Source organism: Xyrauchen texanus, chromosome 17, assembly GCF_025860055.1.
Source record: "Xyrauchen texanus isolate HMW12.3.18 chromosome 17, RBS_HiC_50CHRs, whole genome shotgun sequence".
NCBI lineage: Eukaryota > Metazoa > Chordata > Actinopteri > Cypriniformes > Catostomidae > Xyrauchen > Xyrauchen texanus.
In genome coordinates, this window is record NC_068292.1 from 27,378,620 (window position 1) to 27,402,900 (window position 24,281).

Consider the following 24,281-nt stretch of genomic DNA (forward strand, 5'->3'; position numbering starts at 1 on the left):
TAATAATAATAATAATAAAAAGGAAAAACAGACATTATGCTCTATTTTCTTACATTTATTTTGTGTAAAAAGACAGTTCAACATTAAATTGCCATTGTTCTCTTATGTGAGTTGATATTGTCAACGATAAAGTCTTTAGCAGATCTAAATATTCTTTCTCAGTTTTCATAAAAAATTACCCTACAAAATTACCCTTTTTTATTTTCAAATTAAAGTTTATCAAAACCTTATTTGTTAGTTGACGGTGTGAGGCCATAAATGTTCTTCAGCCAGATCAAATAAATTTCAGGAATACACAGCCAGAACATGAAAAATTTTAATTAAAGACCTCTTTAATGTAATTAAATATGTAAATAAACACATTATTAACAGTTTTGTTTTTCATGTTACCTGGTTAGTTACAATAAAAGTGGTTAGATGAATACGGAAAAGGAAGTTTGGCCCCAGTTCAGTTTATAAATCCCCAAGTTTATTTACTTATTTTTAAATGAACAAATAAAAATAGAGAAAAAAAAACAACTTTGACTGCGCCTCAGAGTACATTATATTTCCCCCAAAAAATCAAGGTTAAATCTAACAAGGAGAGTACCTGCACATTTTTTATTCCACTTCAAGCACTAGTTGTAAGACACAGTGAGGAACTGTCTTTGAAATGGATTATCTGTTGGAGATGAAGGCAAAGGTGCTCTGGTTCAAGAATTTAAAAGGAGGCTGATGGTGATGAGGTGAGAGAGAGGCAGAGAGGGAGAGTGTCTGTGTGTGCGCACACAAGGGGGGTTAAAAGAGCTGTGAACATATGGAAAATAAGGGAAGAGTTCAGACTCTAGAGGGAGGGCAGAAGTGCTGTCTGTTTTTTGTTAGTGTAACACACACACCATTCATTTCAAACCTCCACTCCTTCAAGAACATCTATCCAGAACACACACATTTCCAGATTCATTAGTCTTGTTGTCTTTACCACACTTGACCATTGATCCTGTGTGCTCTTCCCACTGTGGTCCTCAGAGCTCTCTATAGGGGGCATGGCATGTGTCTGTGCGACTGACATTTCTGATGACAGGGTGTGTGTAACTAATACAGTCCTGACCGAGAAGAGTCAATTCATTAGATATACCAGACAAGGTCATGCACCAGTGGACCTTGTCTTTCAGATTCACACACACACACATACTGTACACATGCACTCACACAACTACACAGTTACAGTACATTACATAGGATATCCAAGAGATACAGAGGTCTTTCAGCAGTTATGTTCCACACATTGTAGATAATGATTTAGAAGACTAAAGACAATCAATTTTTTTTCATAGTTTTTATCTGAGCCCATATCCGTTTTCATAATCTTATTATCAGAGTAGAGTGCATGTGTTAGTCCATACTGTCTTATTCCCAACACAAGTCACCTTCGTTTACAAAGATCACAGTTAATATAGCAGCCATGATCCATAACATTGCAGCAGAGAGGAATAATTTACAACTGAGAAAAATGACAAGCATGTGTTTTGTACAAAAAGAATGAAACAGATGTTTTTAAGCAGCAAATAATGGCTGTGAGTCTGGCCATGCATGATCGTGCAATGTGTGACACTAGAACATTTGCTCATTAAAACAAGATTTCCTGATTTTTCTGGGCTGCTTATATTTTTACAGAGTGTTTTTGAGTTAGAACAGAATTCTTGTGTTTATGAAATTGAAATACTGTAGTACCGTATGCATTTATGAGTGTTGTAGAAGAATTTGTGCTTGTTATGTCTTTGTTTAATTTAATTCTGTTTATCTAATCTAACACACGTTATGCCTAAGCTCTCACGTAACAGCAAAAAAGAGGTGTAAAGATTTTCCTTTTTGGAGCTTGAAAATGTTGGACCCCATTGACTTACATATGGACAAAAACAATTCATACAACCTTCAAAGTATATTCATTTTTGTTTTGCTGAAAACAGAATAATGGTAAGTAAATTATGAGAGAATTATCACTTTTGGGTGACCTATCCCTTTATCACCCTTGGGTGACCCTGAGCATTAAGCAGTATTCAGGGTTAAATACACGTTAATATCTGTGGTCAACTACAAGAGAAAATATTTTCAATTCATCCTGATGTAGGATGCCATTTAGAATGGAAGTCTATGGAACAGTGGTTGTATGGTTGAAAATTACTTAATATCTGCAGCTGAGTAGAGTAATATCTGTTAGAATTGCAGGTGTATTTGCTATTCCAAGAAATAAAGTAAAAGACTTGCATTGAGGGTGAAGAAAAATGTCAATATTAAAGGCATGAGAAATGGAGAGAAAAAAGCAGAGAAGGATTAGAGTTTATGTGTTTTTATGAGGTGAAGACTGTACCTTGTGTAATTCTAAACAGGCCCAGCTTCACTGAGATCTTTTCTGGAACAAACAGAACCTCTGTAGATACAAATCCACAGCCACATGTCAACATACTGTATATACACTCTAAGAGTAAAATGACCCCCTGGGGATGTGCCTTCATATAAACAAATAAACTCAGACTCATTAGAGAACACAGTATAATTTGCTGTTTCATGGCTCATGTTGTTTTCTAAATTGAGTGTATTGCTGCAAGTATTTTCCATGTGTTGCATTTCTCAGCTGCCTGATATTTTTGTTTATTATTATAAAGTCTCACTCACTCTTTTCACTTTCTTTCATTCTTTCTCTCACTCTTTCTTTTTCCTAGATAACAGGATGATTAAAGTGAACGGGACACGGGAGCCTCTGGAGTTTAAATCTCATCAGTGGTTTGGAGCCACAGTCAGGACCCACAAAGGCAAAGTGGTGGTAAGTGATGCTCAGAAATATAATCCAGTTAATGACCATTTGCACCATAATCTTGCTGGATGTTTTCTTCTGCATATTCATGGATGTTGTTGGAAATGCTGCTCTTTATCAGGGAGCAGTCAGAATCAAATTTGTAGACAAGCACTTAATTTGATAATGCAATATTATGTTGCAAAATTGGATAAATTAAAATAATAAATAATACATTTTCATTAGACTAAAGTTTTAGCAAATTAATTTGATTAGACACAATTTTGATGATGAAATTTTATTAAACTGTTGAATACAGAATTTTTAAAAAATTACCACAATTTTAACAACCTCTTGTGTGTTTTTGCTTAAAATTTACAAATGTGTGGCAAAACAAAATGTCTTGGAAATGTCCTGGAAAATTGTGCTTTGAAAAGAGTGGGAACCTGATAAGCTGGTGACCAGCAATGCTGGTCTTTTCAGCTGGAATATTTATATTCTCTGCCATCCTCTGCTTCAGCGCTCCCTCCATCATCTCCATCAGGAGTCCTCAACTCCTCTCCTCTCATCCACCCATGAACGCCAGGGGCATCCTCATTATTTTATAAAATGATTAGATACAGAGTATTTAACTTGATATGGTAATTTCTTGGTGCTCTCAGTGCTGTTAGTTACATTGACATTGTGTGTCTGTCTCTGCAGGCCTGTGCTCCACTCTATCACTGGAGGACAGTGAAGGAAAGCAGTGAGATGGATCCGGTGGGAACATGTTATGTGGCTGTGCAGAACTTTAGTGCCTATGCTGAATATTCACCTTGTAGAAGCAGTGAGTATTCACACATACAGTACAGACAAAGAAACAAATACGGTAGTCACACAAAACCAGCAAGCATGCAGTTACTGAAGTGTGCAATTTTTCTCCTATCCCAGCTTAATATGCGAGTTGTAAGCCATTCATAGGTTCATTTTCAAATTTCTGTGGTGCTATGAAAATTCCTGTTTGTTTTAAATGACCTGTCTAGCTCTATACAAAAACACTGACTCATCCAGTGGTGGATTTGGGGACGGGACTGTCTGTTTGATTGATCAACGGAAGATGGGGGGCTTTGGGGGGGAAGATTTGGAAGGCTGTTTTGAAAACCGTGTTTGTTTTTGCAGTGCTGTTCAGCGGCTATAGAACTTACACACTTCAACTTAAAGCTATTCCATTCTTAGAAGATATTCAGTAGAACACATTTTGTGGGAACACTTTTGCACATGTACTTTGTTGGTGGTGTTTAGAGCCAGGATACATTCCCATCATGCTTTCCATACAGAATCACAGACACGGCCGCTGCTTTTTGGACTGCCCAGCTGGGCCGTTGCCATGGCAATCATACTGTATGCCCTGCTGTAAACAGAGATCAAAGGGAAGCTCACATGTTTGTTTTGATGTAATTTCCTACTTATTTCCTGTATTTTGAGGTTTACTTCACAGTTACATAGAACTCTGTTTAATTTCTCTGATTTCTTGGCATTATATCTGATACACACATAATACTAAATGTACCTTTCCAGACATCACCAGGGAGTACAAAACACACACTGAGACAGGTCTGTATTAACAGTTAGTAGAGAGTGAAGCAGTATACATATATGAATGATGGTAACTGTGCCTAATGTCTTCAGAGGGTGAATTTGTGTATAATATACGAGCTCTTAATGGATTTGAATTACTTTCCTTACTCTCTGTTATACAATATCCAGTTGCCAGCAGTTTTCCTGGCAGGTCAGCAAGGCATCCTTGCCACGGTTGTTTAACGTTGACATTGTGACACTAAGGAATGGATACACTCATGCAAGCATGTATACACATAGACATACATTTACAAATGCAGAATTGCCGAGAAAATGTGAGAATGAGAAGTCATAAATTAGACACACGGAAGTCTGACAGAGGAGAAGAGTGAAAGAAGAGAAACAGAGGTGGCATGAAATAGGGGAGAGAGATTTATTCCAAGGGATTGTATTCCAAGGCACATGCAGTGTTGCAGACGTTGGGATTGGTAGAAGTGATGTTATGGCTCATTAACTCTCCCCACCTTGTGCTTTGGCCCTCCACTGTGTGACACATTATATCAACAAAAACAGGACACAATTTACTCTACATTATATTACAGCAACAGCAGTTCATGGTGTTTTTGCCACATAGGAGATTTTACAGGATCAACATTCTTGTTGGTCCTCCTGGAACAGCATTTCTATCAACCAATTAGATTTTAGTGTTAGCCTTTGGGTTAGACTTTAGGGTTAGGGTTTGAACATCATTCTTATCGGTCTATCATTTCCCTCTGATTTTAGGATTGGGATTAGGAATAGAGTTAGGACTATGTTTCTGTTTAAGATCAAAACAATTCCAGCAGCTACAAAAGTTCCACGCTTTACTTGATGAAATCATAGTTACCAATTTTCTTCAAAAACAAACATACAAAGATGCATATATACACTCATTTTTAGATTAGAAACTTCTATCACCAACCTCTATTTACACTAATATTCATTAGACATCTCTAAGGTGCAGAAGATCTTATGTATTCAATGTTATCTTAACCACACATGTATAACTGAGACTGTTCTGAAATCTGTAGATAACCCGGACCCCGAGGGCCAGGGCTTCTGCCAAGCGGGCTTCAGTGTTGACTTCACTAAGGTAATAAATCCCTGTCCTCATCCCTGTTTGTGTGTTTAAGTTTACTCTCTTCTTTTGTGACATTAGTCCACATCTCTAAACTGCAAAGGTTTATTTCCTAATTCTCATTCTCTTCTCTATACGCTATGAACTGAGTAGAGTAGAGAAAGGGGTGAGGTTAAAGGTTAGATTGAGGGCAGAGTGATAGAATGAAATTGAGAGAGAAGCTGGAGACAGATATGTCGCTTTGACCCTCCATCCTTATGTCACAGCAAATCAGAACAGAAAGCAGGAAGAAGGCCTTTTCTCTTTTCATGCCATATTTCTCTTTCTCTCTGATACTCTTGTGTTTAAAATAAACAGTACATGGCACTTTCCATGAACAGGGTACAAAATAGGGCCTGAAACTATAAAAATATGTCCATTTATGTCTTCTTTTCTCAGTAAATATTCAGTGCTAAATGCAAAATATTCAGTACACATCTAAATAATATGTTTTTGGTCATTCAAATTAGTTATATAATTAAATAACTTTTATTTTTTTTAAATTGAGAGCAACATTCGGTTCCGAAAGTGAAAATCCCATTAAGGTTTTTCTTTGGCGAATTCATTCTTAACAATAACTCATAAACATTTTATTACAGACCTATCATGAGCTCTGAGGTTATTAATCAATGGTATTTTTTTCTGCTGAAGCCTTCAGTCTATGTTATTTCATCTTCATTTTATAGAAATCGTGTTTAATAGGAATTCCTGGTGAAGAACTACACTACCCATGATCCTGAAGAGAAACACTGCACCAATATATTGTTTGTCTATATTTATAATCAACAACCTAAATTCAATAGTTTTATATTTTTCCATAATTTTTAATTTGATTAAATCAGTTGCAATGCTTCATGGAATTCTCGTTCATGAAGTATACAGTCTTTACCCTTGTATTTTTGTTAGTTTTTAAAAATATTTTTTGCTATATATTTCAGGTTTTTTTGCTAATATTTCAGGGTTTCAGCATGCCTAAAAACGTATCGGTTACCTAACATAACCTCGGTTCTCTCTAGATGAGGGAACGAGTATTGCGTAAGCTAGCTTACGCTACGGGAAAGATTAATCTTTTCTGAGATATTGAAGCCAAAAAATTATCCTTAATTTTTGTATCCATTGTCAACGCAGTGCGGCAGCTGCAGACCTTGAGCGGGCTAGCTAGCGAGCTCATAGGTTGCTCTGCGGCAACTGCTGCAGCCTATAGACGAGCTTGGGCGAACTCGCATCCAATGAGAGGCGTCCGCGCGCTCACTGCATCAAAGCCCGCCAAAATGGGCGTGACTTGAGTGCATATAAGCGTAGTTCGTAGGCTGGAACCCTGGTTTTCATTGACTGAAGCGAAAAGTTGCTCGTGGCGCGAGCACGGCCGACTACGCAATACTTGTTCCCTCATCTAGAGAGAACCGAGGTTACGTTAGGTAACCGATACGTTCTCTTACGAGAGGACAAAGGTGTGCTGCTACCGAGTCCTCGACCGAGGGGATGGAGGAGTAGCCTCTCTCAGTGGCGCCGTCCACCGACGCGAGAGAGGTGGAGACGTGGGAACGGGACCTGGCTGAAAAAGGAGCGTTCCATGACTTTGCAAGCTCCGTGTGTAATTCCGGCAGGAAGGGAGCGGGTGTAGAGCGGCGATGGCTTTGAAGAAAGCAGCCGTCGAGTCTGTTGGGTGCCTGCTCAGGGGGCGGTGACCACTCGAGCCCGAGGCGGTCGACGGCCTGTGTGAGGAGGCGTGTTAACTCCCCTTCGACTCTGACGTGGGTCCTGCTGGATTCCTGGGCCGAGGAGGAGGCTTGGGAGCCTGACCACTCCTCGCTGTCCGAAGCCATGATGGAACAGCGGCCCTTATCCTCCACCTCGTCATCCGAGATGGCAACAGTGCGGCCGCTCGGCGGCAACTGCGCGTCCCGGGGGGGCGGGGAGGGTGAAAGCGATGCTCGAGGGAGAGGCTCCGGCGAGGCAGTCGCTTCAACCACAGTTTCCGGCAGCCTTTGTGCGCGGCGCTTCTTCCTGCGCTGCTGAAGGTAAGGCGGCGCGGTGGTTTCTGCTTTGAGCGCTTCGAGTCGAGCCCGCAGGGTCGACATCAGTAGCTCCTCGCAGAAATCGCATCCGCCCTCAGTGAGGGCGAGCTCTGCGTGCCCCAGTCCCAGGCAGAGAGCGCAGATGATGTGGCGGTCTCCTGTGCTGAGAAGGGCGCGACATGAGGCGCAAGTGGAGCGAGGCATCTTGAAAAAGACGCTCGTATTCTTTTGTGACTAGTTCGTGAGAACTAGCTTGCTGAATGAAAGGATACGTCGTCGGATGGCGTAGCTCGCAGGATGGCTGAAGGTGGCTGAGACGGCCGGCTTCTTCTAGCGCTGTCCACGCTTGCTTGATGCCCCTCGAACAGCGACGCGGCTTCCAGGTCAGCGATGCGAAAAGCTTCGCTGAAGAGATGAAAATCAGGGTTCCAGCCTACGAACTACGCTTATATGCACTCAAGTCACACCCATTTTGGTGGGCTTTGATGCAGTGATCGCGCGGACGCCTCTCATTGGATGCGAGTTCGCCCAAGCTCGTCTATAGGCTGCAGCAGTTGCCGCAGAGCAACCTATGAGCTCGCTAGCTAGCCCGCTCAAGGTCTGCAGCTGCCGCACTGCGTTGACAATGGATACAAAAATTAAGGATCATTTTTTGGCTTCAATATCTCAGAAAAGATGAATCTTTCCCGTAGCGTAAGCTAGCTTACGCAATACGAGAGAACCTCTCGTAAGAGAACAGTTTAAATGCTTAAATGTTAAACATTTTTAAAATGCCCTTTTGCAAATTAAGGCCTTAAATTTTTTTTAAACTGAGCAACAAGTCTCAAATTCATAAGGTCACAGTATTAAATGTTGCATGAGGGATCGTGTCGTTTTAATGAGAAGAGTAATGCCTGGGCACAAATAGCCTCCATACAAAATTTGTGATTAGAAAGAATGTGATATAAACAGCTTTGCAGATTAGATGCATATGGTAAGAAATGGGACAAATCCATGACATGGAAGGCTCTATCTTCGTGTTTATATATTTTACTTTGTTCTGTTTTGTGCTTGAGAGTCAAGCCATAAAAATGTTAATCTGAAAAAACTCTGCGCATAACAGTGGCCACCATCTTGGATTATGACATTTATCGTTTATTCACCACAATTCCTTCAAACTTTGCCAATTTGCCTAAACAATGGCTCAAAAATCTCCAGACTGATCCACAGAGAATGAATAATAGCTCATATTGATTTTGTTGAAAAGTTACGTTAACACATTTAACGAGGTCAACAGAAAACAGGAAGTGAGGCTATATCTCGGCAACGGTTTGTCGTATGTGTTAATAAATGTGATTTTTTTTTTTTATTATTAGTTTGGTGTCTATGGATTCCTTGTGTCATGAGGATTTCAAGGATATCAATATCAGCCATATATATATATATATTTTTTTTTTTTACCATATCAGCCATACTGGCTCTCTGGCATATTGAATTTATAAAAAAGATAAATATCTTTTGAATGCATTGTCAGACTTATAAGAACTTTTGTATGCATCAGTGACATCATGTTGTGAACGTACCTGAGCAGTATGGTGACAACGCCACCTATAGTTCAAAAGATAATCCACACCTGTGTGCTGACTCCAACCTTGGCATGTCTATTTGCCGTTCGTGAATCATGTCAACTGAGTGGCACAGTGTACATTTCTGTAGATGTATATATTATTGAATAATCTAGGACAAGGGATTTAGATTGCAGAACAATAGGGAGGTTCTTATAAAAAGATGAAATTGAAAATAAAATAATATATTCTCCTTTTGTTGAGCTTTTAGATTCAATGACCTAAGTGTATTTGAATAAAATCTTGCTTTAACATATTTGGTGGCGATCACTTATATTTTATTCCAGAACTTTGAGGAATATTTTTGTGTGTTGTTTAAACACTATTCGAGTGAAACACAGTGTTGTAGAGGAATATAGCTGATACAGTGGGTCTGATCAGAAGGTTAAAGTTATTTCCACATTCTGGTTGTTAGGGGCAGAGGTATGCAAGCCTTACTTTTTATAAAAGAAATGTGTTAAGTTGCATTTTTTTTTTTACTTTGAAGTGTTTAACTACTGTATACTGTATATATGTTTTTATGCTTCTTAGCTTTTTACATTTAGAGAATGATGTAATGACCTATTGGGTTCCCTTGAATTTATTACTTAAATTTCCTTTAGTTGGCCTTAAATAGGTCTTAAAAAGTCTTAGACCCCTGTAGTTTATCTAACAAATATTATAGTTCTCACAAAGCAAAACATGGGTGTATTTTATTCATGGGTAGTGCCACCCTTCTCTTTTCAGTCAATTGTAAGTCTTTACCTTTCTGCTCCAGATGCAAAAATAACACTTTTTTGGCCTCCCATTGAGCAGATGATGTCAACCTGCTGCCCATAACAAAACTTTATCATTTAGTCCTCATTTCTGCCTCTTGCTCTTTCTTTGCTTTATCTCTTTCTTTGTCTCTATCTCAGGAAGGGACGCTGGTTGTGGGAGGACCAGGGAGTTTCTACTGGCAAGGTAACATATTTCTCCTCATTATGTAGTGTTTTCCATCTTTCCATCCTTATACAGAGACTCTAACTGAGAGAACTGATTGGCAAAAACTAGACTTTCATATCTCAGACCTTCTCACAGGAACCAAAAAATCGAAGCTTTTCCACAGAATGACCAGCATGACGCTTCCTCCACATTCAGAATAGAATAACACCTCCGGTTACATTTGTAACCTCGATTCCCTGAGATGTAGGGAATGAGACATTGCGTTGCATACGCTTATGGGAAAAACTATTTTTCTCAGATTTCTGAACTCCTATTGGAACATGTCAATTCAGATGCAACTGAATTGAGCCAATGGTGTTCATGCCTGCTCAGCCAATGACATTGAGCATGTGGCGTTCAGCTCTCTATATTATTACGAGGCATAATGCCATCAGTCAGAATTTATCGACTGAAAGCAGCAGTTGAGACGCTAAATAGTGACGTCCAGTAGTGCGGCTAGTTACGCGATGGCTCGTTCCCTACATCTCAGGGAACTGAGGTTACATACGTAACTGGAGACATTCCCTTTAAATTTTGGTCACTTACATCACATCGCTGACACTTATGAGAACGTGTAGAATCACTCAAGAGTGAATCTCGTTGTATAGAAGGGGCAGGACATTAACTTTGATGTGATTGATATATGCCACTACTTACTTTTTGTTGCAAATCAGAATATGATGCATTGTCACCTCTGACTCAAAAGCTTTTAGGGCTAAAATAACCTGCAACACCTCCAAGCGGTTGATGTGCCAGGTTAGTTTCACATTCCACGAATGCTGGGCGGCCATCGCATAACACATGTTGGAAGCATCTGTACTAACTACTTTTCGTCTGGAAACCTGGCCTAAGGTGACCCCAGGCCAGTGAAATTCCGGAGCTGTCCATGGGACTATCACAGATAGACAGTGGTTGGTGACTAATTAATCGTTGATGGTGCCTATAAGAAATCAACCTCGACCTGATAGTTCTGAGGGGGCAAGGTAGCAAGCACATCCGCATCGCTCAGTAGCGGGATGCTTTGCCTTTAAGAGGTCGCGGCCCAGACAGAACACACAACTCTTGTGGCCGTCAGATGTGGGAACAGGTTTCCCACATCTACAATTACGCAATGGCATCCTGAAAAAGATGGTCCAGTCAGCGCAAGTGTGGAAATGATTAACTATTTTAAATCACCTGAGCAAAGCAGAGGAGTGGCCGGCTTCAGGAATGGAAGCGCCATCCACTGCAGTTAAGTGCGAGTTAAATCCAGGAGTGGAGGAGATAAATTCTGACTGATGATGTTATGTCGCCCACTTGTATAGAGAGCTTAGTGCCACGCGCTCAATGTCATTGGCTGAGCAGGTGCGAATGTCATTGTCTCAATTCAGTTGTGTCTGAAATGCTGTGATAAAATAGGAGTTCAGAAATCCGAGAAAAGGAGTTTTTCCCATAAGCGTCAGCGACGCGATGTAAGTGACCGAAATCGAAAGGGAACAGATATTTAGACAGATGATACATAACCTCCCTTGAACAAAATAATTAGAGATTAACTCAGTGTGTGTCATTCTACTTTAACACAGTATTAAAAGTATTACTACATTATATCACTATATAATTTACTTTTGAAATTTCTTTTAACAGTTTAACAGTTTTCTTTTCTTTACAGTTTTTGGCTTTTAATTTACAGTAGTAATAAATTATGCTATAACATAATTTTTAAGAATTAAAATAGACAGATTTTTTTTTAAGAATTGTGTTGCATTAGCTCATTTTAAATAACTAAATTGAACAAGAAACTTACAGGTACACTAAAAATGACGACCTGCCTCTCGCTTTCTGTTCTCTACTCCTTTCCCACAATCAGTTCATCTTGACCATTTTAACCTCTACCCCTCATCACTTTGTTTTGAGGAAAGACAACAGATATCTGTGAGGAGGAAAAGTGGTGTTAACCACTTGTCGTGTGAGTGTCCACAAAATTCAGAACAAATGCAGGTTAATAGAGGATTGAGTAAACATAGGCACAGTTACACACTGCCGAACACACACATTAATAGAGAGTAATGGTTGAGGTCTAGGTCAAGCTGCAGTCCTGGTACTAAAAGAAATGAATGTGTGAATTGAACTTGAACAACAGAAACAGAAACAGAGGAAATATCTCTCACTCCCTCTTGCTCTGTTGCATCATATCTCATCTCAATCTTTGAGTAGAACTTACAACTGTGTTCATTTTGTATTATTGCTTTTTAATTGAATGCAGTAGCCTATATAATAAACCTTAATGTTGTAAAAACATACATGTAGCTCCTTTCACAGCTTGGGATGGTCTATGCCACCTTTGAATGATTCTTTTATTGTGGTTCTGCTAATGATGCCTGTGAAAGTTCTTTATAATGAAGTCTGTACCCTCTTCAGACCAAAACTAGGGTTGTCAATTTATTGTGTTCATTTCGTACATATAATTACATACTGTAAATATAACACTCTAAAAATGAACACATTTAATCATGCCCCCTGAGCTGTATGTACATTTTGCAATTAGGGATTTGGTCAAAGACTTCCATCTGCATGTGTAAAGTACATGGACCAAAAATTACAATATAGCACAGATGGAAAACCAGAACGCATTCTGTGTAAACGGCCCCTAGTCTGCCTTAGACAGATTGACAAACTTGATTGTGAAATGTATTGTTCAATTGATCAATTATGTTGAAATAAATCAAACAATATATTGACTTATTAAAGATACTTTTTGTTATGTCCATTCAGTGCTTTACTCATCTGGCACAATGATGTAATATCTTTGAATTGCACACAAATCATGAACACAAAATCATTAAACTAATAAAATCGTCTGATGTGTCCCACTGTGCGCATTCCCATTCATTAATACTCCCATAAATGTAAACCACGAAAATCAATGTTTTCCTTTTAGAGATACATTTCTTATATTTGAAAATATTGTAGCAGTGCTTGACATGTGACATGTTTGTGTGTGTGTATTTAGGTCAAGTGATCACTGCTGGAGTTGCAGAGATATTGAATGGTTATTCGCTGAAAGCCATCCTGCGCAAAGTTCAAGGAGAGAAACAGACGGTAGCAGCCTCAGACACATATGATGACAGTTACCTAGGTAAGAGAGGCCCTGTGTATTTGCCTTTGAAAGACAAAGATAGTTTATGGGACACAGTGATTTGCTTGGCGCTCTGTTTTTGGGTCAGGGGAAACTCATTTAATAAACACACGTGCACATGAACATGCACAAGAATTTGTTTGGTACTGAGTTTTTGCCAAGTGATAACATTTCCATCTGGAATTGTGGACCCAAAACACACAGATACACACAGAAATATGCCTTAAATACACACTCTGCCCTTAAACAAATATTTTTCTTCATGTAAGTAATCTTAATCACAGCTGGACTGTCATGATAACAGTGCAATCGATTATAAAATGACTAGAGATAAAGCCAACTTGAGTAAATATAATTTTTAAATTGACCCACTTTTGTTAGCTGCTTCAAGTTTTATCTTACTGTATAGTCCAAAGAGACTCGCTGCTTGTCTTACATTTTCTTACATTTTCTTTTTTTGGTAGGGTACTCTGTAGCAGTTGGAGAGTTCACAGGAGACTCAGAACAAGGTAAGACTTTTAACTTTTTACATACCACTGATTCTTGAAATAAGGGACAAAATATGTTTTAAATCTTAGTTTTTATTTTTTAACACTAAATTAAGAAATGTATATATTTGTAGACAAAGTTTTCGGCTAACAAACCATGTAAGAGGACAGGTTTTTATTAAACACTTTTTCAGAAAATTTACATTTATTCACTTCATAACTTGAAGTCTTGCTGTAATTTGTGTCAGCTCCATGAGACACACTATAAAGCATGCTATTTTAAGTTCATCCATCTAACAAGAGTGTGAAGTCTTAAATTATCTAATAATCATATTCAATAAAGAAGCTAAGTGATAAAATGCATTCTTATAAATCCCCCACCCCCGTTTTCACACTATTCTGAAAATTCTAATGGAGCTGACAAAATTGAATATTTTTCTATTTTATCCATGTTTTGTACTCTGAAGGCATTTTGTTTTGGCAAAAATGTTTTTCATTTTAATTTCATTCACCAATTAAATTTTTTCAGTTAAAGCATTATTTACCTTTCATTTTATATTTATATCTATGAATTTGTTGCATTTTTAAACAAGTTTGGCAATTTAACACCATGACATCTTGCTGAGGACAGGTTCAACTACATGCTTTAGAGCATCCACCTTATTTTGCAATGCTGAAACAAGTAAGCAGTTGTATTTCTGGAAAGTGTGACAAAGTTTCTTTATCACTGACCGCAATGTAAATAATAAGAAGTATAATAAGACCAGAATTATGTGATATGGGCTTATAAACTATCACAAAACCACAGGATGGACAGCAGAATAATTTCCAAATGTCGAAGAATTTTCTAACGTCAGCATTTGTAGTAAGAGTAATTAGACCATTCACTTGTTTCTGTGTATTGAAGAGACGATAATAAAATCTGCTTTTTACTTTACCAAGAGTGTGACAATTAAGTATTTTAATGTCTCCATGTAAACCTCCATTCATATTTACAGTAACTATATAACCTTGATGATGGCGATATATTTCATAAGCCATGCTGAATGTGAGATCTGTGAGTCTATTTATTATGCACTGCTAAGAAAGTGGGAATGCACTCTGGCAAGAACTGAGAAAATAATGCATTTATTATTTTGCCAAGATGAAACAAGATAGGGTTTTGGTGCAAAGAAAATTGAAGCAACAATTTCCCAGTGGCTTTTTGCTCTCCTAAAGTTTGAGGTAGCTGTGACAGACGGAGCTTAGGGTTTCAGTGCCTGATCTCTCATTCATACTGCCTGTGCAACAGCATGTGATAAAACAATGGCAAAATGCGACAAACTTTAAATTTATTTGCACTCCAAACTAGTGTTTATGAAAATTATAATGAATGATAATAATATGATCACATGTATTGCCAGCATGAAATATAAAGCATTATAAATTAGTATTTTTGTATTGCTGAATGGAAGTGGCTCATATTAGGGATACCCCAATACCTTTTCCTCAATATTGGCTGGTACCTATTTAATTATTACAATTATTACAAATAAATAATTGCTGTTGTTATAAATAATAGTAACACTAAAAATAATAATAATAAATATTAGTATTTTATTATACATTAGTAATTTATTTCAGTTGTAATTTCTTAACTTTAATTCTCTGGGGCTTTTATTTTTATGGAACAAGCCAGGAAAACGGTGAGTCTGTTTGTTTGCTAATTCACAGTAGTTTCAAGTGATTTTCATTCAAAATCTGGTGAATTGCTTCTGTGGTTCCGATCTCAATGCATGCATCATCATAACTATCAAGCATCTACATCTGAGACGTTGTTCGTGTGTTGCGTTCAAATATTGCGAGCCATGCTGCGCAAGCCCAAGTGTGTGTGACACAACAGAGAACCGCTCATTTATTGAAGCACGCTGTGCATGCAGACTATATATTTATTCATTAAGCGTAGCCTTTTGAGATTCACAAAGTTATCGGATGTGTTCAAGAGACTTTAAATAAAATGCAAGAGTTATTTTGACTTCTTTTATGATACTTTTATGTGTTTTTACTTTTGTCTCTGAACAATTTTTGTTGTCTTTCTAGATTTTGTGTTATGTTTTTTTTCCAGAGATTGTTTTGTTTTTTCTAGAGTTTTTGTGTATTTGTAGAGTGTGTGTTATGTCTTTCATAGAGTTTGTAAGGCTGTGCATGAATATGAACATGAGAGTAAGAGCTTCGTCTCTGTGTGTGGTTGATGTGGGGGATTTGTTGCCTGCTAAGCTTTGATTGGTCCTTTCAGACTCAGACCAAAATTACAGAGCCCTCTCAGTATTCTGTCACTGAAATGCCACCCAGTGACAAACAGCCCATCTGCATTCTGTCATCCCTTTCAAACACACATACACATCCATGTACCTACACAAACTTCACAAGCAGTCATTACCATACCTATCCATCAAACTTTGCTCTTTTTTTCCTCTGTCTCTCTCTCTCTTACACATATGTTCTATCTGGTATGGATTAGTGGTGAATCAACTAAGCATTGATGGGTCTCTGGGAGTCTGAGAGCTTTTAACAAATAAGAAAATTTACACAATTTTAGCTTTTTTTTGTACCATCTTTCTGCGAACTTGGTAGGTGGGACAGATATCTGACAGACAGCAGCAAACACTCCCACCACATCACTATCTCCAAGATCATCCATCAGACTTAAGACAATCTCTTTCTCTCCCTCTATCTCCTGCTGTCTTTTATTCTCTCTGGCTCTCTCTTCTAAACATTTATATTATATGTGTGAGTGGCATGATGTTGACAGAGAAGAGATTTACAAAAATCACAGCTCTCACCTCACTGATTACCCTGAGATGCAACAGATAAGTGGTTGTGTGTATATGTGCATGTGTATGCAGAACTTAACATTTAATGACATACACACTCTTCACAAGATTGGAAAAGTGTATATTTTAATATTTTTCTCTACTAGAGGAGAGAGGGCATAATTTGTTTCTTCAAACTCTGCTAGTATAAACGTGCTGATATATTTACATATGTAAATATATACAGTGCATTCAGAAAGTATTCAAACCCCTTAATTTCTTTTCACATTTTGTTATGTTGTAGCCTTGTGCTAAAATGCTTTAAATTACTTTTTTTCACATCAATCTACACTCCACATCCCATAATGGCAAAGCAAAATACAGATTTTTTATAACTTACTTTATAAAAATAAAAAACTGAATTATCACATTGACATAAGTACTCAGACCCTTTGATATAACACTTGACATTTAGCTCATGTGCATCCCATTTCTCTGGATCATCTTTGAGATGTTTCTACACTTTGACTGGAGTCCACCTGTGGCAATTTCAATTGATTGGACATGATTTGGAAAGGCACACACCTGTCTATATAAGGTCTCACAGCAGAAAATTCATATCAGAGCAAAAACCAAGCCAGAGGAACTGCCTGCAGAGTTCAGAGACAAGATATACGGCGTATGGAGTGTAGATTGATGTGAAATGTAAAAAAATATTAATTTTAACATAAGGCTGCAACAAAACAAAATGTGAATATTTGAATACTTTCTGAATGCACTATATGTATATGTTTATGTGTGTGACAGTGTGAATGCCTTTGCTATGTCTTTTATGCAGAACTGGTAGCAGGAGTACCTCGAGGAGCACATAACTTTGGTTATGTAAGTATATCATATTTAAACAGTCTTGATCTCCTGTCTTTTGTCATGGTAAAATCAGAAGGTACAAGTCAAGGGGAAAACAAAAATTTTAGAAGCATTTAAGAGGTTAGTCATCACTTACAAAAGTAAACAGCTATGTGTAGTGCTAAAATTTAAAGCGTTATTTATTCAAATAAACAAGTGCAAGCTAGATGTTTCATAATGCATATTTTGGTATAAGTAAAACGTCACTTAGAGGAGCTTACATGTGTATACATATGTAAGTGGATGTAAGTATCTCATCTGGATGTGATTTGAAGTCTTATGAAGGAATTCCCAATTAGGGTGGTATTATCTTGAATGCAGGGGTTTTGGCCTTCATTTAAACAGAAACAAAGGCAGCTGGATGGGTGGTTTCTGAAGTAGACAGTGAAATTGTGTCTATTTCCCCACTACATGTTATGTTCTTGAATATAACATGAGTTTCATTTATGAAAGATTCTATCCACTAAAACATCCACTAAGATTAATCTGGTTAATTATTAGAGTGCTAAATGTAAAACATGACTCACTTTGGGGTGGAGGACAGTAATGTGGTCAGATACACAAGTCCTACTGTATATTAGTGATCCAGAGATATTCTCCAGACCAGATACATGTGGATCTATAATTATTAAAAGCAATACTTTATGAGCAAGATAATCAGACATTTTTTTTTTTTTAGGTGGCTGTCATCAATGCAACAAATCTGACGTTTATTCAGAATTTCACAGGGGAGCAGGTGAGTAACTGCTTGATATTTGTAAAGTACTTTTTTGGTAGTTAAACATAATCTTTGTTCATTAGCTGCAATTCTAGAACTGATTTTAAAGCTGTTCTATTAGCTTTCTTTTGACTGTGTAAGCACATTTAATTTGACCGCATAATGCTTTCTATTTTAACAGAAGATATTTGGCTCTGCATGTGTCCCCTTAATCTCCTCATATTTCTAATTTGATGGAAATTTCATTGAATATTATGCATGACTGTTTCTGACAGATGGCCTCATATTTTGGATACACTGTTGCTGTGACCGATCTAAATGGAGATGGGTAAGTCGACTTTCATGTCCAATAACTTGCTAGATAAATGTAATCAATGTCCACTGACTTGGAAGATAAATAAAATCAAAGTCCAATGATTTGTTAGATTAATAATTTGGAAAAAGTTTATCCTATGCAAGAAATGGAGCCAATTCTTTATTATGAAATCTGAAAAGCAAAAGAGCATAGCAGTTTCGCTGGCATTGCTGTTGTGTTTTCCTCACAGTCTTTCTGCTGACTTTCTTATGCTATTTAAGTTAATGCTGTATTTAGTTACAAGGTGTATGCAGAGCTAAATAGGACATCAGGTTTTAAATAGACTATTCTCGTTTCTGTCTGAAAGGCTGGCATGTGTTTATGTCATTAACCAAAAGGCTTCCTTTCCTATTGTACAAAGTTATATAGTCATTAAAACAACAGTTTGCGCAAAACACCACAAAAAGCAAGAACGGTTAAATAATTCAGCCAACAACCCAACACATAAAATCCTCCAAGAGAGCAAATTATAGCTCTTTACCTAATAGTTTTATAATGTTTTAAAACATTCTGTAGTCTTGAGGGTTAAAGTCAATGTATAATTTGTATTATTCCTTGTCTGTTATCTTACATCTTATACTGGAGCAACACATTCTGAGATGTACAAATGTAAAAATGTTTTAAAACATTTTGTTCTGCTTCACCATAGGAGCCCTCCATAAACTTTGTTGATCTTTTTCCAGATTATTCTCAGTTCTGAACTGTAGGAATGTTTTGGTACTCCTCCATCATTCCTTAAATATTCCAAGGCAGACTTTCCAATGCTTTATTCTAAATACAAATATCCAAGCAAGACATCTCTGTTTTGTATTTTCAGCATTTCTCAAATGTTTTATCCCCTGCCATAATACTGTCATGAGCTGGCTAGTCTCCACAAGCACTGATGGCTTATATTTTTCAATGGTTACAGTACAACTCTTTGGCCCATGCATTTGTTCTTTGTATATATTCCTGTCTTGAAACCCCAAGGGTGGAGCCATGTGCAATACATGAATTTCAAACATACTCCATAAAGCCTAAGGAGTGATTGATATAGCAACAGGTCTTTGTACTGGTGCTAAGGTCTTTGTACTGGTGCTAAGCATTAATTCGTTCAGTTTTCAATCAAGTGTCTTTTATGTGAATATGTATGTGTGTGGGTCAAGTCTTGCTCACTTTGTGGGGACCAAATATCTTAGGAAACATTCTAAATAATGTCTTTATGACAATTTAAAGAGCAAAAAGGATATATTTAGGGTAGGATTAGAGAATCTAATGTAGAATATAAAATATTATTAGCTCAGGATAAGACGGCAGAAGTCAATGGAAAGGCGTGTGTGTGCAGGCTAGACGACGTGCTGGTTGGAGCCCCACTCTACATGGATCGAGAGTTTGAAAGTAAACCTCGTGAGGTGGGCCGTGTGTACTTATACCTGCAAGAGGACTCCATAATCTTCTCCTCTCCCATCACACTCACTGGAACACACCTGTTCGGTCGCTACGGAAGTGCCATCGCCCCTCTCGGAGATATCAACCAGGATGGGTACTTGGGTAAGTGTGCACGCTAATGCACTTCTAGGATGTTGTGTTTTGTGTTTCAGGAGTAAGTATTTCCAAGAACAATAAATCTGCTGTTGTCATTTTGTCTTGTTGCTCTATACACCCATTTTGTGCTTGCTCAGTTTTGTGTAGGATATCCTGTCTTTTCATCACATGCCTAAAATGTACAGTTCTAAAGCCAATCAGAAAGTTTAAAGTAATTTAATGCCCTTGTCTGTGTTTTCCTGTGAAGAGTTAGGTGTGACCCTCTTAGATTAGGATGGAGACAGCCTCCAAAATGGCAATCACTACATGTTACTTTACAGACACAGTGACCATATGTTGAATCTCCTTTTAGCAACACTTGCCCTGTAGTCTACATGTCCTACATCTCAATTTCCATCCCAATCATCAATTATTGTGTTGTCATGGCTATATTCTACGTTTTCAACAGTTCCTCCTGCATCTGAATGGAAACGGGTGTTCAGGGGTGGAGTCCAGACCAGACTTATCACCCACAGATTATTTTTATCACTATACACAGATAGAGTTGAGATGTTCTCTCTAGAGACAAAACTGAGAGGTTTTCTGCTTTTCACTGATCACTGTGTGTCTATGTGTGTGTGCATATGCAGTCTCTGGATGAGACATCCACATATGTTATTGTAACATGAACTGAGATTTCACTGAAATTGCTTTGAAATTACACTAGATGTAGATGAAAGTAAGCAGAATACCTGTATATGATATCTATACATGTTTAGTTGACCAACCAGCAATCATGCCATGGTCCAGAGATCAAATTTTTTCCCCATTCTGATGGTTGATGTGTACATTAACTGAAGCTTCTGACCCATATCTGCATGATTGTATACACTGCACTGCTGCCAAATGATTGGCTGATTAGATAGTCGCATGGATGATTGTTGGTGCCAGATTGGCTGGTTTGAGTATTTCTGAAACTGCTGATCTCCTTGGATTTTCACACACAACAATCTCTAGAATTTACTCAGAATGGTGCCAAAAACAAAAATCATCCTGTGAGCAGCAGTTCTGTGGACAGAAATGCCTTGTTGATGAGAGAGGTCAACAGAAAATGGCCAGAATGGTTCAAACTGACAGTCTACATTTACTCAGATAACTTACTCTGTACAATTGCGGTGAGAAGAATAGCATCTCAGAATGCTGTTTGGAGATTCAGGTGATTTTAATGTTGTGGCTGATCAGTTTATATGGAATGCTAGTGTGTTTGGAGACCTAGATGTACAGTGTAATGTGGTCCTGTAAGTGTTTCAAATTGGAGAGCTACAGTATTGTAACTAATTACACTTTTATTTATGATTTATGGAGGGGTTACATTTGCTGATTATTTTATGGATATTGGCTTTTTATTCTGAATATGTAAAAGTATCACATTATGAGAAGTTACTGCTGGGAGATTTGGAGACAAAAGATTTAATCAATATCTGATGCTGACATAAAGAAACTAATATCATAAACAGCATTCTCTGTTTACACCAGCCATATGGCCACAGTGGTTTGATGAAGTGACCCTTGTCACAATGGTGGTGTGTGGGGAGGTGCATGTGTTAGCTCACTTTATTTTTTTATATACATATTTCTTGACTTATTCAGTCATTTAGTTAGTTGTATTGCCGAGGTTTGCTCTGGCTGCTGTGCTGTGAGCTTTGCTCAGATGGCTGGTTTTGTGGATTTGCTGTTTCCTGCTTTCATGTAAAACAGCAGAGTAGCATTGAAATTCTGACATCCAGAGGAAAGTGAGTTTCCAACTGAGCTGCCAGTGAAAGGTGGCATTGTGTGTGTGTGTGTGTGTGTGTGTGTGTGTGTGTGTGTGTGTGTGTGTGTGTGTGTGTGTGTGTGTGTGTGTGTGTGTGTGTGTGTGTGAGCGTGTATTTATCACTTTGTGGGGACCAAATGTCCCCATAAGGATAGTAAAACCCGAAATGTTTGACCTTGTGGGGACATTTTGTCGGTCCCCATGAGGTAAACAGCTTATAAATCATACTAAATTATGTGTTTTGAAAATGTAAAAATGCAGAAAGTTTTCTGTGAAGGTTAGGTTTAGGGGTAGGGTTAGGTTTAGGGGATAGAATATAAAGTTTGTACAGTATAAAAACCATTATATGGAAAGTCCCCATAAAACATGGAAACACTACGTGTGTGTGTGTGTGTGTGTGTGTGTGTGTGTGTGTGTGTGTGTGTGTGTGTGTGCGCGCAAGTGCAATGTCTTAAGCCTGCCACAGTTTTGTCTTAGTGTCATAATTCCTTCACAAAGCTCTTGTGAAATCAACATGATCACATGGGAAGTCGGCATGTTGTTTCAGAGATTTCCGATACAATAGGATTTGTCACATGTTGACTCACTGACAATCGCCATCTCCAGTGTGTTTACCTTCTCCTGTGGTGAGACCAGTAGTACGCTGTGTCAGCATCTTTGGAGACTCTGGTTCAGATCCTGTGTTCACACCAGAAAGTAATCGTGTTCGCATAATCAGTGACATGCTCGATTAGGAGGTTGCATTTTTCCCTCTAACCTTACATTTTTACATTACACTTTATGTTTAGGTTTGGGAATTGGGCTGGGTGGAGGGGGGAGGTGGAGGGGTGAAAATAAGATTACAGCAGAAAATAACTCATTTTACAACTTGCTTTTGGGGCCCCTCCATGGACATTACACCCAGAAAGTGGAGCTCACACATGCCCATACGCACAACAGCATTTAGTTATTTAGCCACTGAGGGTACTGTTTCACATTTCGGTAAGCACAGACCAATTTTAGCTAAAGAAAAATTAAATCTGCTGTTTCCAGTTACACTGTGAGATCATTCATAAAACAATTGTTGTTAGATTTTATTGCTAATTAGAAATATGTTATTTTCACGTAATCTTGACCAACTGCGATTTTTGGAGATTTCAGTCTTTCCTCATTCATGTAGGTAGAAACTGTACATGTATCCTTAGAAAATAGCATCCCACTGGCAAAGGGGAAGAGTCATTTATATTGACGAGAAAAGCAATACCTGAGTGGACGTTCATTAAAATTAATCAGTATAGCGATAACTGCTTTGTCTTTTGTTTACACCAGCATTTCATCAGCCAGAAATTACTCTGTGAGTACAATTTCTATACAATTATTTTTAAACATTCTTATCCAGTAATCAGAAACAACTGGTCAAAATGTTTTTAAGAAGTGTGGAAACCTGGATATAATGTGATGGCCATATGGTGGAGTATTTACATTTTCATGATCAACTTTCAGAAAAAGCCTGAAGAATTTGAACAACATTCCTTCTCAAAGCTCTTTGAGAAGGATGTAAGAGTTTGCACCTCAGTACAAGTTATTTTCTGTCTGTAATAGACATTTTGGATATCTTTGTAAGTATCTTTGCTTGTAATTCATTTAAAGTAGTGCCAGAGAATGGGATGAGATTAGGTCTGTGAGCATGAGTTTAAAATCTCTGCATGCTATTTTGGGCCCAGTGGTTTCTTGTGTCTGTAAAACATATTTTTCTCTCAGTAATGGCATGTGGTATATTTATGCAGTCGATTAAGTCCAAGCCACAAAATTAAGTATCTTGTTAAGTGTCATAATGAATTCTGTCTCATGTTGATAGGATGTCTAGCTTTAAAGTCTGGCCCGTTATGTATGCCTGCAGTTCACTTAATTTCCTTTGGCGGTCAGTAAGCCAACCATTGGTCTGTTAATTCTGGGGGTCTTTGGGCAATGTGCCAGCTACTGTGCCCACAGCCAGAAAACAGGAAAAGGAAATGACCAAGAATCAACAAAAACATGTGACAGATATTTATAGAGAGGAACTCACCCAAGATAAACAGAGAGCATTATTACATATGCTGACACGTACACAAACACACACACACATACACACACACAAACTTCCCACTTGCACACACAAGGTGGTCCAGTTGAGGGAAATGAGTGCTTTCTTGTGGGGGGTAATTTTATTTTTCTGAGTGTAATTAAACTTTTCTTCCCCTTCTATCCTCGAACACTTTGCTTAGCCTAGAAGGCCTCCATGAGCACACATTCCTCTCAGATCTATCATTAGTCATGAGCTCTCTCTTTTTCCCTATTCTGTATCCCTTTATCCCTTTATTTTCCTCAATAAAAAGCAACACTGATGTTCCGGAAGAGTTCAGAAATCCCTTTTATTTTTTACATAGAAGGAATGATTTTTAGCGATAACTTATAAACCTTTAAAGACAGACCTACAACTGTTAATAAATGTTTTTTGCTTCTGCTGAAGCCACGAAGCCGCATTATTTCAGCAAATTTTTAAAG

General features: G+C 38.0%; 1 protein-coding gene across 1 annotated transcript in view; it reads left to right on the forward strand.

Moving 5' to 3' along the window:
* Nucleotides 1–24,281, forward strand: part of LOC127657983 (integrin alpha-8-like) — an 89,486-nt gene that overhangs the window by 11,278 nt on the left and 53,927 nt on the right. Inside the window, exons 3-12 of the mRNA XM_052147028.1 lie at nt 2,700–2,800; nt 3,473–3,596; nt 5,398–5,459; nt 10,002–10,047; nt 13,058–13,183; nt 13,648–13,692; nt 17,302–17,345; nt 18,049–18,105; nt 18,363–18,415; nt 19,767–19,972. Coding sequence (XP_052002988.1) covers nt 2,700–2,800; nt 3,473–3,596; nt 5,398–5,459; nt 10,002–10,047; nt 13,058–13,183; nt 13,648–13,692; nt 17,302–17,345; nt 18,049–18,105; nt 18,363–18,415; nt 19,767–19,972 — 864 coding nt within the window. The remainder of the gene's footprint in view (nt 1–2,699; nt 2,801–3,472; nt 3,597–5,397; nt 5,460–10,001; nt 10,048–13,057; nt 13,184–13,647; nt 13,693–17,301; nt 17,346–18,048; nt 18,106–18,362; nt 18,416–19,766; nt 19,973–24,281) is intronic.